At 44.5% G+C, this 16449-nt stretch overlaps 1 protein-coding gene across 3 annotated transcripts in view; it reads right to left on the bottom strand.

Annotated features, from left to right (window-relative positions):
- The window catches only part of INTS2 (integrator complex subunit 2), a 71114-nt gene extending 65752 nt beyond the window's left edge, over positions 1-5362 (bottom strand). Inside the window, exons 1-3 of one of the 3 annotated variants that reach the window (XM_033183745.1) lie at positions 5005-5362; positions 3700-4178; positions 2311-2449 (exon numbers count right to left, since the gene is read on the bottom strand). In XM_033183745.1, coding sequence (XP_033039636.1) covers positions 2311-2449; positions 3700-3992 — 432 coding nt within the window. In that variant the 5' untranslated portion in view covers positions 3993-4178; positions 5005-5362. The remainder of the gene's footprint in view (positions 1-2310; positions 2450-3699; positions 4179-5004) is intronic. The other 2 variants (XM_033183744.1, XM_033183743.1) reach the window with 2 other exon arrangements.
- Between the last annotated feature and the right edge of the window lie 11087 nt (positions 5363-16449).

Raw genomic sequence — 16449 nt, 5'->3', positions numbered from 1 at the left:
AATGACGAATTGATGGGTGCTGACGAGTTGATGGGTGCAGTACACCAACATGGCACAAGTATACATATGTAACAAACCTGCACGTTATGCACATGTACCCTAGAACTTAAAGTATAACAAAATAAATAAATAAATAAATAAAGTATCAAAATAGTAAAAAAGGAAATTATAATTTGTGATAGAAATTTTAGAAAAAATTTTAACATACCTTAAAAAAAAATCTAAAACTCACAAAAATCCTCTCTACCAGTATTTTCTTTTCTTTTTTTTTTTTTTGAGACGGAGTCTCGCTCTGTCACGCAAGCTGCAGTGCAGTGGTGCGATCTGAGCTCCCTCACTGCATGCTCCACCTCCCGGGTTCACGCCATTCTCCTGCCTCAGCCTCCCCAGTAGCTGGACTACAGGCACCCGCCGCCACGCCCAGCTAATTTTTTTTGTATCTTTTTAGTAGACACGGGGTTTCATCGTGTTAGCCAGGATGGTCTCAATCTCCTGACCTCGTGATCCGCCCGCCTCGGCCTCCCAAAGTACTGGGATTACAGGTATGAGCCACTGTGCCCGGCCTCTACCAGTATTTTCTATGGAAACAGAATTTAGTCCTTTTTGTTCACAATTTATAAAACTAAACTTTATTTACCACAAATTAACTGACTCCCCAAAATTGTAACAGTAAATAAAGATCTAATTTAGTGTTTTTGTTTTTGTTTTTTTGTTGTTGTTATTGTTTTTGAGGCAGTTTCACTCTTGTTGCCCAGGCTACAGTGTAATGGCGCAATCTCGGTTCACCACAACCTCCACCTCCCAGGTTCAAGCAATTCTCCTGCCTCAGCCTCCCGAGTAGCTGGGATTATAGGCATGCGTCACCACGCCTGGCAAATTTTGTATTTTTTAGTAGAAACGGGGTTTCTCCATGTTGGTCAGGATGGTCTTGAACTCCCGACCTCAGGTGATCCACCCGCCTCGGCCTCCCAAAGTGCTGGGATTACAGGCATGAGCCACCACGCCCAGCTAATTTAATTATTTATATGATAGACCTTTGACATTCAAAAATTTTAAATTCAGAGTTTCAATTAACCATAATTACCTAAAGGTCTACGACCAAAGTAATCTATAATTTTGCAAAGAAAGGTAACTTTAATAGCTTTCATTAGTGTAGAGAAGCACTTTGGTCATTTAGTGATTGAGACTAGCCAATCATCCTATATTCAATTCAGCATTGATACTTCCCCCTACTGTCATATATGAGGTTGTTACCACTCATCCAGTGTCTAAATGAATCACATACATTTTTCAGTTATTCACATTCAGTTATTGAAAATGTTACTTCATTATACTTTATGGGAGAAATTATATCTCATAAATGTATTATTTGGTAATAAATTTGATAGTCTATACAAGCCTTGAGATAAATACCTTTCTAAATGTCAAGAAGCCACTGTGTATGGATTCCATACAGAAAAAAAATCCCTCTGATAGAAAATGCAGAACAAGTATAAATGAGAGAAAATAATAATTAGAGAAGGCCTTTAAGGCAGACTTATAATATCCTTTCAGCCTTTGAAAGGAAAACAAATATATAGAAATAAGAGTAGAGAAGGCCGGGCACAGTGGCCCATGCCTGTAATCCCAACACTTTGGGAGGCTGAGGCAGGTGGATCACCTGAGTTCAGGAGTTCGAGACCAGCCTGGCAAGCCTGGCCAACATGGTGAAACCCCATCTCTGGGCGCGGTGGCTCAAGCCTGTAATCCCAGCACTTTGGGAGGCCGAGACGGGCGGATCACGAGGTCAGGAGATCGAGACCATCCTAGCTAACACGGTGAAACCCTGTCTCTACTAAAAATACAAAAAAAAAAAAAAAAAAACTAGCCAGGCAAGGTGGTGGGTGCCTGTACGCCCAGCTACTCGGGAGGCTGAGGCAGGAGAATGGCATGAACCCAGGAGGCAGAGCTTGCAGTGAGCTGAGATCCAGCCACAGTACTCCAGCCCGGGTGACAGAGCGAGACTCTGCCTCAAAAAAAAAAAAAAAAATTAGCCAGGCATGGTGGCGGGTACCTGTAACCCCAGCTACTCAGGAAGCTGACGCAGGAGAACTGCTTGAATCCGGGAGGTGGAGATTGCAGTGAGCCGAGATCACACCACTGCATTCCAGCCTGGGCAATAAGAACAAAACTCCGTCTCCAAAAAAAAAGAACAAAATAAGAGTAGAGGAGAATTCAACCTGCCTGCCTTCTTGCCTCTTTTTCTGTCTACCTCCCTATACACAGACATCAAATCATACATACTTTGAGCTGTGGTTAAAAAAAACGCACCTTGTTCATAATTGCCAACAGTTCACTAAGCACAAGACGCAATCGACGAGGTGAATCACTGTGTTCAAACTCTAAGGTCAGTCCATGCTGAAGCTGTGATACCAGGATGCTCTCTCCACTGCCTCCTCCAAGTTTATGCCTAATGAAGTACAAACATGCAAAACAATTATGAAAACCCTGATATGGAAATAACTACATAAAAATTATCTTTTATTGAAATAAGCTACAAAAGGATGTATAAAGTGTTCTAAAATGTTCTGTTACTTCTGAAATGCTATTTAGTTTGCCTATGTACTTCAGGGATTCACATCCTATGTATAGTAAATACTACACCACATAGGCCAGGCACGGTGGCTCATGCTGGTAATCCCAGCACTTTGGGAGGCCGAGGTGGGCGGATCACAAGGTCAGGAGTTTGAGACCAGCCTGGCCAATGTGGTGAAACCTCGTCTCTACTAATAATACAAAAAAGCCGGGCGTGGTGGCACGTGCCTGTAGTCCCAGCTACTTGGGAGACTGAGACAGAAGAATCGCTTGAACCCGGGAGGTGGAGGTTGCAGTGAGCCAAGATTATGCCACTGCACTCCAGCCTGGGCGACAGGGCGAGACTCCGTCTAAAAAAATAAAAATAAAATAAAAAATAAATACTCCACCACAACTGACAATTAATACTCACTTCCACTAATGGTGGCTTGCTACTAGATTCACAGTGGGCCGGGAAGGACATAGCATCTGCCCAGAATCTTTGGGAATATCTAAGCTTTAAAAGCCTCTCAAGAGACTGGGCCCAGTGGCTCACTCTTGTAATCCCAGCACTTTGAGGGACCAAGGCAGGTGGATCACCTGAGGTCAGGAGTTCGAGACCAACCTGGCCAACATGATAAAACCCCGTCTCTACTAAAAATACAAAAAATTAGCCGGGCGTGGTGGCAGGTGCCTGTAATCCCAGCTACTTGGGAGGCTAAGGCAGGAGGATCACTTGAACCCAGGAGGCTGAGGTTGCAGTGAGCTGAGATCACAACATTGCACTCCAGCCTGGGCAACAAGAGCAAAACTGTGTCTCAAAAAAGAAAAAAGAAAAGCCTCCCAAGTGATTCCAATAAATCCCTCTAACCTAGGGGAAGTTACCCTACCTACTTCCCACTGAAAGTAACTGGCCTAATGAGTTTAGCCCACATACAACAGCACATTGCCAAATTTCTCTAGATAACGTTTTATAACATGGAAGTCAAAAGATTCTGGAATTGTAACTATAAACAGAAAAGACCTAAGTAAAATGCTCTCCAGAGTTTAGATTCTCATTCTCTGTTTCCTGGAGAGCTCTGAAAAATATCTGATTCCCTATTCTTTGTCAAATCCAAATCCACATATAATATAACATAACATTACCTAAGCTGCTGTTCTTTGCTGGCATCTTGTTCTAAAGCATGAAAGTCCACGGACAACAATGCAACAATGGAGTTGACAGCTTCCACTCCAGAGAGAAGGCGAAGGATGAGTTTCTTATCCTGAGCCCAGCTTTGGCTCTGGTCAGCAGGTGCACAAAGTGCCATCCGTACCAAGCAGGGCAGGAGAAGTCTTAATTCTGGATCGCTTAAAGATGCCAGGCGAACAACATCCACCTTCTGCATTGCCTCAAAAGCAAAAGGACTGACAAACTGAAGACTTGTACATTCAGTCATTATTGTTTGTTGATCCTAATGGTAAAAATACAAATGAAAGTAGGAGTTTAACTTCCACATATATGAACACCCAACTTTCTAAAAACCTTGAAAAATGTGGTTTATCTTTAATAGGCCCCTATGTTGGCAATGTTCCTGGCACAATCAAGACAAGGCTTCTCTGTCTCCCTAGGTTTTTACTGTCACCTGGAAAATGAGAAAGAAAACAGAGTATATTAATGTCTCTTCCAGCCTCAGGAATCTTCTGCTGTAATACTCATATTTTACAAAGAAGGAATATGAAGGTCAGAGAGATGAAGTAACAGTCCCAAAGTAGTATTACTAGTTACAGGCACAATTCAAGGCTGAATCCTCATCTACTAAAATCCCAGTCCAAAACTTTCTCCACTATATCAGTCATATGAGCTCAAGAAAATATAAACAAAAGTAAGTGAACGGTCATAGTTAAGTGCTTTCTTTCATACCCCGATAGTTTCAAACGCCTACCCCGATAGACATAAAGAACTATTGGGCTTCTCTTTCTCAACCTCCATGAGTCGGTGGAAAAACTAGCAAATCACTGGGCAGAAGTAATATCAGATTCAAGGCTCTGGAGGCCACAACACTATCCGATGTCCCCTGTGTTACTGGGTAAAAAGCAGATGCGTGGGTGCTATGTGGGAGAGAAAGACGCGTCTCACTACGGCACCTCTCTGTCTCCAGAATCATCAGACAAAAAAAGTAAACAAACAAAAAGGCAGTGAGCACGTAGCCAAAGCCATCCCCTCTCGAGGCCGACCGACTAGCAGCGGCGTGGGTATAAGTCGTGGGTAAAAACTGCTTTGCTTTCAGGGAGGGGCTGCTCTTTAACAGAGGAGCGGGCTGATTGGAGCAGAGGCGCCAAGACCCGTGTGCTCCTCCGTCTCGCCCCGGGCGCAACTAGAACCAACAAGTCCCTCGGGCTGAGCAGTCTGGCCAGGCTCCGACACGGACCTAGGAACGCGCTGACGTCTGAGAAGCGGACGCTTTATACCTTAAGATCTACCCTCCAGCCTCACGGAACCCCACACGTCCTAGAGGCGGGACGCGGCAGAAATCGAGAGCGCGGTCCGAAGTTGGGCCTAGGCGATAATCCGGAATCCCAAACCCTAGTTGTGCCTCGAGTCGACTCGGGCACCGAGAACTCAGACGCCGGGACCAACCGGATTGTCGATACGAAGTGGGGAGGATGGGGGCACCACACAAAGGCAGAACCGGGACTGTAGGGACGGAAAAGCGGGAGACTTTTTCAACCTGCACCCAGCACCTTCATTCATCCCCAGCGTCTGACTCCCGTCGGCCACCGTACTGGTCTGAGAGGAAGGGTGGCTGCGAGAGGAAGGGCAGAGATGTAGGCGCCAATGCAACTATGCGCGTGCGCGGTCCCGCCCCTTTCTCCACTCTATTTGCCCTGCCCTACTTCCTCGCCAAAAATTTAGAAATGTGATTCTGGTAGGCTCTCTTTTCCAGAGCCTACCAGCTCCTTCCTTTTAGACAAGCCACTGAGCCCCTCAGAACTTCAATTTCATCATCACAGGATTGCCATGGCATTCAAATGGCATAAAGTATGTTAAAATTGTTCCCACTAGTCTTTGACACTAGTGGTACGAAACTGTACTCTTTAAATCTCTGCCTGTGCCTTCGCAGAACCAAAATTCTAGAATCCCAGGATTTGTAGAATTTTAAAAGCGATCTAACCCCGGCCGGGCGCGGTGGCTCAAGCCTGTAATCCCAGCACTTTGGGAGGCCGAGACGGGTGGATCACGAGGTCAGGAGATCGAGACCATCCTGGCCTAGACGGTGAAACCCCGTCTCTACTAAAAAATACAAAAAAACTAGCCGGGCGAGATGGCGGGCGCCTGTAGTCCCAGCTACTCGGGAGGCTGAGGCAGGAGAATGGTGTGAACCCGGGAGGCGGAGCTTGCAGTGAGCTGAGATCCGGCCGCTGCACTCCAGCCTGGGCGATAGAGCGAGACTCCGTCTCAAAAAAAAAAAAAAAACGATCTAACCCCAAACTTTCTTCCGCTCTTGACCTCACACGTACGCTGTCAGAAGTTAAACACCTTCCTTTCAGGTTCTTAACTTGGGGGGCCCATGGAACCTTAGAGGGGTAATGCATGGGGATTCAGGAATTCTCTGGAATCCATTCAGAACTGAGTGCTCGGCACTTCTTCCGGGAAGAGGGTCCAAAACTTTCAACAACTTCTCAAAGAAAGTCTGATCACTCAGAAAAGAACCACTAGTCTATACATGAAGAACCGCTAGTCTTTGTGTCTTCATACTATTTCTTGTTCCTAGTTCGATCAACGTTTATTTGGGATCTTCTGTTTACCTGATACTGTGCTAGGAGCTGGAAATAAAAGTATTTTACAAAGATATAGTACTTTATAACCTCTTTAAAAATAAAGTCTGAGCCGGGCGCGGTGGCTCACGCCTGTAATCCCAGCACTTTAGAAAGCCGAGGCGGGCGGATCACCTGAGGTCAGGAGTTTGAGACCAGCCTGACCAACATAACTAAACCCCAACTCTGCAAAAAATATATAAATTACTCCCGCATGGTGGCGGGCACCTGTAATCCCAGGTACTTGGGAGGCTGAGACAGGAAAATCACTTGAACATGGGAGGCAGATGTTTCAGTGAGCAGAGATCGTGCCACCTCACTCCAGCCTGGGCGACAGAGCAAGACTCCGTCTCAAAAAAAAAAAAAAACAAAATACGGTTTTCAACATAGATCAGCAAAGGAAGAAAAGAATTGTGTATTGCAATGCTTTTCAAAATTTATTCCACCTGACCCAGAGTAATACATTTCACATTGTGACCTGGAACACACATATGTATATATCCACATACAAAAATAAGTGTAAGTGTACAAATTTATATGCTATATAAACATATAAATATTTAACATAAACCCATATTTACATGGAAACAAATATGTTGTATAATAACACACACACTACATGTTTTCTACTTCTCTTTAAAAAATTGCTTGTCACTGCACACTAAAACTGATTTCACAATCTATTAATGGGTTGCAAACTGTACTGCACCGGCATTTTTAAGCTAATATTTGGGATTTATTTATTCAACACTTGCTAGGCACTATAATAAATTCTTTATATATATTATCTGATTTAATCCTGTGAGGTAGGTAATATTATTCGCCTTTTGCAATTGAGGAAATTGAGAGAGGGTAAGCAATTTCATCTCCATGGATGATCATTTCACAGGAAAAGTGTGAAAGCAATGCAAACATTGGTTGGAGGGATGAATGAGAGGAAGATGTGGGTATGAACTAAGTTATTTTAAAGATTCTTTCCAACTCTAATTATGATCCTCTGTTCACTAATGGAGAAACAACATGCAGATTCAGTATCTCCATCTTGATCTATGGAGAAACAGAAAATCACATCCAGCCTGAATGAGATGGCTGGAGCGTCACATAATGAGTGCTGACACTTTCTCCAAGACCCTCTCTCCTTCTCTTCCAGTTCACCAACACCTTGAGTTGCTCAAGCCAGAAACCTAAAAGTCATCCTAGACTCTAGTCTCTCCCCCTTGTATTAATTTGGCAAAAATCTTTATAATCATTGAAACATTGTAATGTTTGCCAATAAAAGTTTTTTGGGTTTTTTTTTTTTTTTTTGAGACAGAGTCTCGCTCTGTTGCCCAAGCTGGAGTGCAGTGGCATGATCTCAGCTCACTGCAACCTCTGCCTCCCAAGCTGAAGCAATCCTCCCACCTCAGCCTCCTGAGTAGCTGGGACCATAGGCGTGCACCACCACACTTGGCCAATTTTTTTTTTTTTTTTTTGAGACGGAGTCTCACTTTGTCACCCAGGCTGGAGTGCAGTGGTACGATCTTGGCTCACTGCAAACTCCGCCTCCCAGGGTCAAGCAATTCTCCTGCCTCAGCCTCCTGAGTAGGTGGGATTACAGGCACCCACCACCATGCCTGGCTAATTTTTTTTTTTTTTTTTTTTTTTTTGAGATGGAGTCTTGCTCTGTCACCCAGGCTGGAGTGCAGCGGCGGAATCTCAGCTCACTGCAAGCTCCACCTCCTGGGTTTTATGCCATTCTCCTGCCTCGGCCTCCCCAGTAGCTGGGACTACAGGCGCCCGCCACCTCGCCCGGCTAGTTTTTTTGTATTTTTTAGTAGAGATGGGGTCTCACCCTGTTAGCCAGGATGGTCTCGATCTCCCGACCTTGTGATCCGCCCATCTCAGCCTCCCAAAGTGCTGGGATTACAGGCTTGAGACACCGCTCCCGGCAATTTTTTGTATTTTTAATAGAGACAGAGTTTCACCATGTTGGCCAGGCTGGTCTCGAACTCCCAAAGTGCTGGGATTTCAGTCATGAGTCTCCGTACCCGGCCTCTTTTTTTCTTTTCGAAACAAGTTCTCAAGAAAAGAGCAGCAGTGCAGTCGAGCGATCTTGGCTCACTACCGCCTCAACCTCCTGGGCTCAGGTGATCCTCCCACTTCAGCCTCCCAAGTAACTTGAGACTATGGTTGTGCGTCACCACACCTGGCTAATTTTTCTATTTTTTTGTAGAGACAGGGTTTCATTATGTGGCCAAGCTGGTCTTGAACTCCTGGATTCAAGCCATCCATCCCCCTCCTCAGTCCACCAAAGTGCTAGGATTACAGGAGCAAGCCACTGCACCTGGCTTGACCAGCTTACTTTTATTCTTCTACTTTATTTTTCAGTCAGACTGGAGGAAGAGAGAAACAGAGTAATGAAAAAAAGAGAAAAACACATTAGAATATCTACAATGTTTCATGTATACTAGGAGCTTAATGTAGATTGCAGAGTAATTGAGCTTCCAGAAGTTAGAAGACCTAGCTATAAAAAGGTGAAGACCAATGTAATTTGGAAATAGTCATAGAATTCCAGAAGCACGGCCGGGCGCGGTGGCTCAAGCCTGTAATCCCAGCACTTTGGGAGGCCGAGACGGGCGGATCACGAGGTCAGGAGATCGAGACCATCCTGGCTAACACAGTGAAACCCCGTCTCTACTAAAAATACAAAAACTAGCCGGGCGAGGTGGCGGGCGCCTGTAGTCCCAGCTACTCGGGAGGCTGAGGCAGGAGAATGGCGTGAACCCAGGAGGCGGAGCTTGCAGTGAGCTGAGATCCGGCCACTGCACTCCACTCCGGGCGACAGAGCTAGACTCCGCCTCAAAAAAAAAAAAAAAAAAAAAAAAAAGAATTCCAGAAGCACAAGGATCTCAGAAGACATCTAGCTCCATTTTGCTCAACACAATACTTTTTATAGTGTGACTATTTTATCTTGTAAGATGTCTTTCCGGAGGGCACGATGGCTCATGCCTGTAATCCCAGCACTTCGGGAGGCCAAGGCGGGTGGATCACAAGGTCAGGAGTTCTAGACCAGCCTGGCCAATATGATGAAACCCTGTCTCTACTAAAAATACAAAAATTAGTGGGGCGTGGTGGTGTGTGCCTATAGTCCCAGCTGCTTGGGAGGCTGAGGCAGGAGAATCGCTTGAACCCGGGAGGCAGAGGTTGCATTGAGCCGAGATCACGTCACCATACTCTAGCCTGGGCAACAGAGTGAAACTCCATCTAAAAAAATTTTTTCATGTTTCAGCCTGTCAAGATCTTTGACTCTTCTACACCGGCTATCTGTTTTAGCTTAGCAGATCATATCTTCATTAATGTTATGGATAAAACATTGAATAGAATTGGGTCCAGCCAAGGCTTCTAGTTCAGCATTAGAGACATGCCTCCAGGTTGACATAGCTCCACCAATCAAGGCTCTTTGAGTATGAGACTGTTTTATGAATCAGCCCAACTACTAAAACACTACCCTTCTTTGGGATAAAGTTCAATTTCCTTAGGGTGGAACTAAAAGGACTGATTGACTGATTGATTATATTTTTTTGAGACAGAGTCTCACTCTGTCGCCCAGGATGGAGTGCAGTGGCTCACTCTTGGTTCACTGCAACCTCCGCCTCCTGGGTTCAAGCAATTATCCTGCCTCAACCTCCCAAGTAGCTGGGAATACAGGCGCCTGCCACCACGCCCAGCTAAATTGTTTTGTATTTTTAGTAGAGACAGGGTTTCACCATGTTGGCCAGGATGGTCTCGATCTCTGGACCTCGTTATCTGCCTGCCTCGGCCTCCCAAAGTGCTGGGATTACAGGCGTGAGCCACCGTGCCCGGCCTTTTTTTTCTTTTCTTTTGTTTTTTTGAGATAGAGTCTCGCTCTGTCGTCCAAGCTGGAGTGCAATGGTGCAATCTCGGCTCTCTGCAACCTCCACCTCCTGGGTTCAAGTGATTCTCTCTGCCTCAGCCTCCTGAGTAGCTGGGATTACAGGCGTGTGCCACCATGCCCGGCTAATTTTTTTTTTGTATTTTTAGTAAAGACGAGGTTTCACCATGTTGCCAGGCTGGTATCAAACTCCCAGTGAACCACCTGCCTTGGCTTCCCAAAGTGCTGGATTAGAGGCATGAGCCACCGTGCCTGGCTGCAATTTTTTTTTTAATGCTAAAAAAGAACAGATGCTGGCAAGATTGCAGAGAAAAGTCAACACTTATACACTGTTGATAGGAGTATAAATTAATTCAACAATGTGAAAAGTAGTGTGGCAATTCCTCAAAGAGCTCGAAATACCATTTGACCCATCAATGCCATTACTGGTTATATACCCAGAGGAATATAAACCATTCTACCATAAAGACACATGTACGTGAATGTTCATTGCAGCACTGTTCACAGTAGCAAAGACACAGAATCAATCTAAATGCCCATAAATGACAGATTGGATAAAGAAAATGTGTACATATATACCGTGGAATACTGGGCAGTCATAAAAAAAAGAATGAGATCATGTCTTCTGCAGGAACATGGATGGAGCTGGAGGCTGTTATCCTTAGTAAGCTAATGCAGGAACAGAATACCAAATACCATGTGTTCTCACTTAAAAGTGGTAGCTGAATGATGAGAACTCATGGACACAAAGAAGGGAACAACACACAATAGGGTCCACTTGAGGGTGAAGGGTGGGGGTGGAAGGAGGGTAAGGAGAAGAAAAAATAACTATTGGAAACTAGGTTTAATACCTGAGTGATGAAATAATCTGTACAACAAACCTCCATGACAAAAGTTTACCTATATAACAAACCTTCACATGTACCCCTAAACCTAAAAGTTAAAAAAAAACAAACATGGAATTTTACTAAATAACCTGCTGAATGTTCATTCTCATAATCAGTTTATCAACACTGTCAAAATAAAAGATGAGGGCCAGGCATGGTGGCTTATGCCTGTAATCCCAGCACTTTGGGAAGCCGAGGCGAGCGGATCACAAGGTCAGGAGATCGAGACCATCTTGGCTAACGCAGTGAAACCGTCTCTACTAAAAATACAAAAAAATTAGCCGGGCATGGTGGCAGGCTCCTGTAGTCTCAGCTACTCCGGAGGCTGAATCAGGAGAATGGCGTGACCCCAAGAGATGGAGCTTGCAGTGAGCCGACATTGCCCCACTGTACTCCAGCCTGGGTGACAGAGTGAGACTCCATCTCAGAAAAAAAAAAAAAATACAAAAAACTAGCCGGGCGAGGTGGCGGGCGCTTGTAGTCCCAGCTACTTGGGAGGCTGAGACAGGAGAATGGCATAAACCATGGAGGCGGAGCTTGCAGTGAGCTGAGATCCAGCCACTGCACTCCAGTCTGGGTGACAAAGTGAGACTCCGTCTCAAAAAAAAAAAAAAAAAAAAAAAAAAAAAATATATATATATATATATATATAAAATAATAAATAAATAAATAAAGTAAAATAAAATAAAATAAGAGATTGATTCCAGTTACTTTCTTTTAGGTATGTACTGCATTGTTATTCATAGCACTTTAGAGGACTTGTAGAACTAATTATGTTTATATAAGTGTGTTTCCAAATAGACTGAAGGCTTAAGGTCAGGGGTTTGTATCTCTTTTTTTTTTTTTTTTTTTTGAGACAGGGTCTCACTGTGTCACCCAGGCTGGAATGCAGTGATATGATCTCGGTTCACAGCAGCCTCCGCCTCCTGGGTTCAAGTGATTCTCCTGCCTCAGCCTTCTGAGTAGCTGGGATTACAGGCACATGTCACCACACCCGGCTAATTTTTTTGTAATTGTAGTAGAGAGGGGGGTGTCACCATTTTGCCCAGGCTGATCTCAAACCCCTGACCTCAAGTGATCCACCTGCCTCGGCCTCCCAAAGTACTGGGATTACATGTGTGAGCCACCATGCCTGGCTAGAGATTTGTATCTCATAACTAGTGTATAGTAAATTATTTTACTGTACAAACAGTGTTTTAGTGAAACTATGCCAGCTTCTAATGAACTTGTTGGTAAAGTTAGGTAAATTTGTTTGAATTTCTGGGACCTGACCAGGCGTGGTGGCTCAATTCTGTAATCCTAGCACTTTGGGAGGCCAAGGCGGGTGGATCACTTGAGGTCAGGAGTTCAAAACCAGCCTGGCAAACATGGTGAAACCCCATCTCTACTAAAAATACACAACAATTAGCAGGGTGTGGTGGCGGGCGCCTGTAATCCCAGCTACTCAAGAGGCTGAGGCAGAAGAATCTCTTGAACCTGGGAGGTGGAGGTTGCAGCGAGCTGAGGTTGCACCACCGCACTCCAGCCTGGGCGACAGAGTGAGACTCCATCTCAAAAAAAAAAGAATTTCTGGGACCTACATTAAAAAAACTAAAACTGAGAAAGTTGCTCATTTTCACGTTGGCAGGACCTTTTCATTTCCCACACCATTTCTGAAATCATATCTGCAAGTTCCTTCAGCACCCAAGATGTAATTCTTGTGGATCCAGAGACTTGAGCAACTAACTAGCTCCTTGAAATCTGTTAACTATCTTTGGTTTGAATTCTATCATAAGCATGTTATTTAAAGCTTGAAGACCCAAGCTGATCTGGGGGTGGAGGGGTGGGGCTAGGGACAGAAGGGAGATAAATCTGAATAGCTCTAAATAATTTTTTTTTTTTTTTTTTTGAGACAGAGTCTCGCTCTGTCACCCAGGCTGGAGTGCAGCGGCTCGATCTCGGCTCACTGCAACCTCCAGCTCCTGGGTACAAGCAATTCCCTTGCCATAGGCTCCTGACTAGCTGGGACTACACATGCCTGCCACCATGCCCGGCTAATTTTTTTTTTTTTCCAGGCTGGTCTTGAACTCCTGACCTCAAGTGATCCTCCCGCCTTGGCCTCCCAAAGTGCTGGGATTACAGGCATGAGCCACTGTGTCGGGTCAGGTCTAAATACTTTTTGTATCTTACCCATCCTTACTCTTATTGGAACATACTTAAAAGTCCTTTTTGTTGCCTTTAATTATCCATCTATTATGTTCACATGTTTCCAAGTAGACATTCTCTTGTAAACCTTAGTTTATTCTGAATTTGGCTCTTCTAGAGAGCGTAAGTATTAAACAATAATCCCTCACACTTTCATAAATTTTTTTTGAGACAGGGTCTCACTCCATTGCCCAGGCTGGAGTGCAGTTGTACGATAATGGCCCACTATACCCTCGACTTTCTAGGCTCGGGTGATGCTCCCACCTCAGCCTCCCTGAGTAACTGGGCCTACAGGTGTGCACCACCACACCCAGCTAATATTTTATAATTTTCAAAATTTTTTTTGCAATTTCCTTTGAGGTTAATAAAGCTGATTAGAAAGATATAGTTATCATGTTCCTTTACAAATGAACAACTTGTGACTTCGAGGTTAAGTGTTTTGCCCAAGTTCACAAATGTGGCAAACCTAATAGAGGAATCCTAATCCAATGATCCTAAACTACTTTTAATATTAAAATGAGTCCCAAGTAGTTAGAATTTTATAACTTCATTAAAAGTATTTGCAAAACACACTTCATTCGAGTTCTGTAGTTTGAGGTGTTTTATCACAAAAACTCAATTCAAAAATGCATTTATTCAAAAATATTCAAGTTGGCCAGGCACAGTGGCTCACGCCTGTAATCCCAGCACTTTGGGAGGCCAAGATGGGAGGACTGCTTGAGGCCAGGAGTCCAAGACCAGCCTGGGCAATATGGCGAGACCTCCATCTCCATAAAAAATACAAAAATTAGCTAGATGTGGTAGCACATGCCTGTAGTTCTGAATGCTTGAGCCCAGGAGGCTGAGGTTAGTTAGAGTGAGCCATGATGGTGCCACTGCACCCCAGCCTAGTGACAGAGGGAGAGTCTGTTTCTTTTTTTTTTTTTTTTTTTTTTGAGACGGAGTCTCGCTCTGTCACCCGGGCTGGAGTGCAGTGGCCGGATCTCAGCTCACTGCAAACTCCGCCTCCGGGGTTTACGCCATTCTCCTGCCTCAGCCTCCCGAATAGCTGGGACTACAGGCGCCCGCTACCTCGCCCGGCTAGTTTTTTGTATTTTTTAGTAGAGACGGGGTTTCACCGTGTTAGCCAGGATGGTCTCGATCTCCTGACCTCGTGATCCGCCCGTCTCGGCCTCCCAAAGTGCTGGGATTACAGGCTTGAGCCACCGCGCCCGGCCGAGAGTCTGTTTCTTTAAAAAAATTTTTAAAAAATGTTTAAATACCTTACTCCAATTCTAGGCATTGTGTTGGACTCTGGAGATACAATGATGGGCAAAATAGACCTAATTTCTGCCCTCATAGAGTTGTCTGGTGACGACAAATAATCATACAATTGGCCAGGCACGGTGGCTCACGCCTGTAATTCCAGCACTTTGGGAGGCTGAGGCGGGAGATCACCTGAGGGCAGGAGTTCGAGACCAGCCTGGCCAACATGGCCAAACTCCATCTCTACTAAAATACAAAAAATTAGCCGGGTGTGGCAGCGTGCGCCCATAGTCCCAGCTCTCTGGTAGGCTGAAGCAGGAGTATTGCTTGAACCCGGGAGGCAGAGGTTGCAGTGAGCAGAGATCGCACCACTGCACTCCAGCTTAGACAACAGAGCAAGACTCTGTCTCAAAAAGAAAAGAAAAAAAGAAAAAAGAAAGAAAGAAAAAAAAAAACCACTACAAAGACTCCATCTAGGGTATTACAATAAGCGTGTGTAACAAGGAGGCCTGATCTGAAGCAAGGGTGTATGTGGAAATCAGGTGGAGGTTTTAAGGCAAAAAATACCCATGGTGCTTTCAAGGCACTCAAATGCCTGAAAACCAAGGAGGAAAACAGAGTAGAGAGGCCCATTTTGAGACTGTATTCATCTTTAGAGCAAGAAGCAGCTGCTAAAGGTTTTCAGCTACCAAGGACCACAGTGAGTGTAGAGATCAGATAGGAGTACCTATCTATTGCAATGGTCCACTCAGATAAGGTAGTTTTATCTAATATGTTATATAGCAATGGATAATGCTAATTTAGACTAAGATCAGGACAGCAGAAATAGAAATGAACATATTTGACAGTACACAAGACTGATAGTTTTTGATGAATGGTTACAAGGAAGAGTTTACAGTTTGCACAACAGGATAGATGGCAGTGGCATGCACAGTGACAAAGGACAAGCGGTTGTTCTCTAGGGACCAAGTGGTTTTTGTGGAAGAAAGTTGGTTTTAGTGATGATATGCTCCAAACAAAAAGAAAATGACAAAACCAAGACTTAAAACTCACGCATTCTGAATGCAAGTCTGTAAGACATTATGTGGCTTGGACATGTGGCATGATTTAAATTTATCACTTTGATTTTTTTTCTCTGTAGTAGGTAGGAGCAAAATAAGGGAGTCTTTAAAGCTTCAGCCTTTAAACTTTTTTTTTTTTTTTTTGAGACAGGATCTTTTCGCTCTGTCGCCCAGGCTGGAGTGCAGTGGTGTGATCTCGGCTCACTGCAACCTCCGCCTCCTAGGTTCAAGCAATTCTCCCGCCTCAGCCTCTCAAGTAGCTGAGATTACAGGTGCAAGCCAACACAGTCTGGCTGTTTTTTGTATTTTTAGTAGATGGGTTTTCACCATACTTGGTCAGGGTGGTCTCGAACTCCCAACCTCAGGTGATCCGCCCGCCTCAGCCTCCCATAGTGCTGGAATTACAGGAGTGAACTACCGTGCCCGGCCTAGCCTTTAAACTTTACAGAAGATCAGAAAATTCTTGACAGTTCTGTTGGGTTGCTCTAGAAGGAAAAGACAAAACAAAACCAAGCTCTAACAGTATCAATTTCTATTAATCTCAAGGAGAATTTCTGGTTATAGCTATAGTACACTAAGGGTAGAGGTTCTTAATCTTCAGTCCAGTATTGATAACTCCCCTACAGTAGGCAGGAAGATATTGGCAAAAGCAGAACAACAGAACAGACACCTCAGGAATACATTCAAGACAGATTTAGCCAGGTAGGGCAGCAGATCATGACTGTATTCTCAATGCTTCGGGAGGCTGAAGCGAGAGGAATGGCTTGAGGCCAGGAGTTTGAGACTCAGGCAATATAGCGAGATCCCAGTTCTACAAAAAATAATACTA

The sequence above is a fragment of the Trachypithecus francoisi genome, unplaced genomic scaffold (assembly GCF_009764315.1).
Source record: "Trachypithecus francoisi isolate TF-2019V2 unplaced genomic scaffold, Tfra_2.0 Lachesis_group20, whole genome shotgun sequence".
NCBI classification, from domain to species: Eukaryota; Metazoa; Chordata; class Mammalia; order Primates; family Cercopithecidae; genus Trachypithecus; species Trachypithecus francoisi.
The sequence above is the reverse complement of the archived record's forward strand: the minus strand, read 5'-3'. Positions and strand labels throughout refer to the sequence as shown.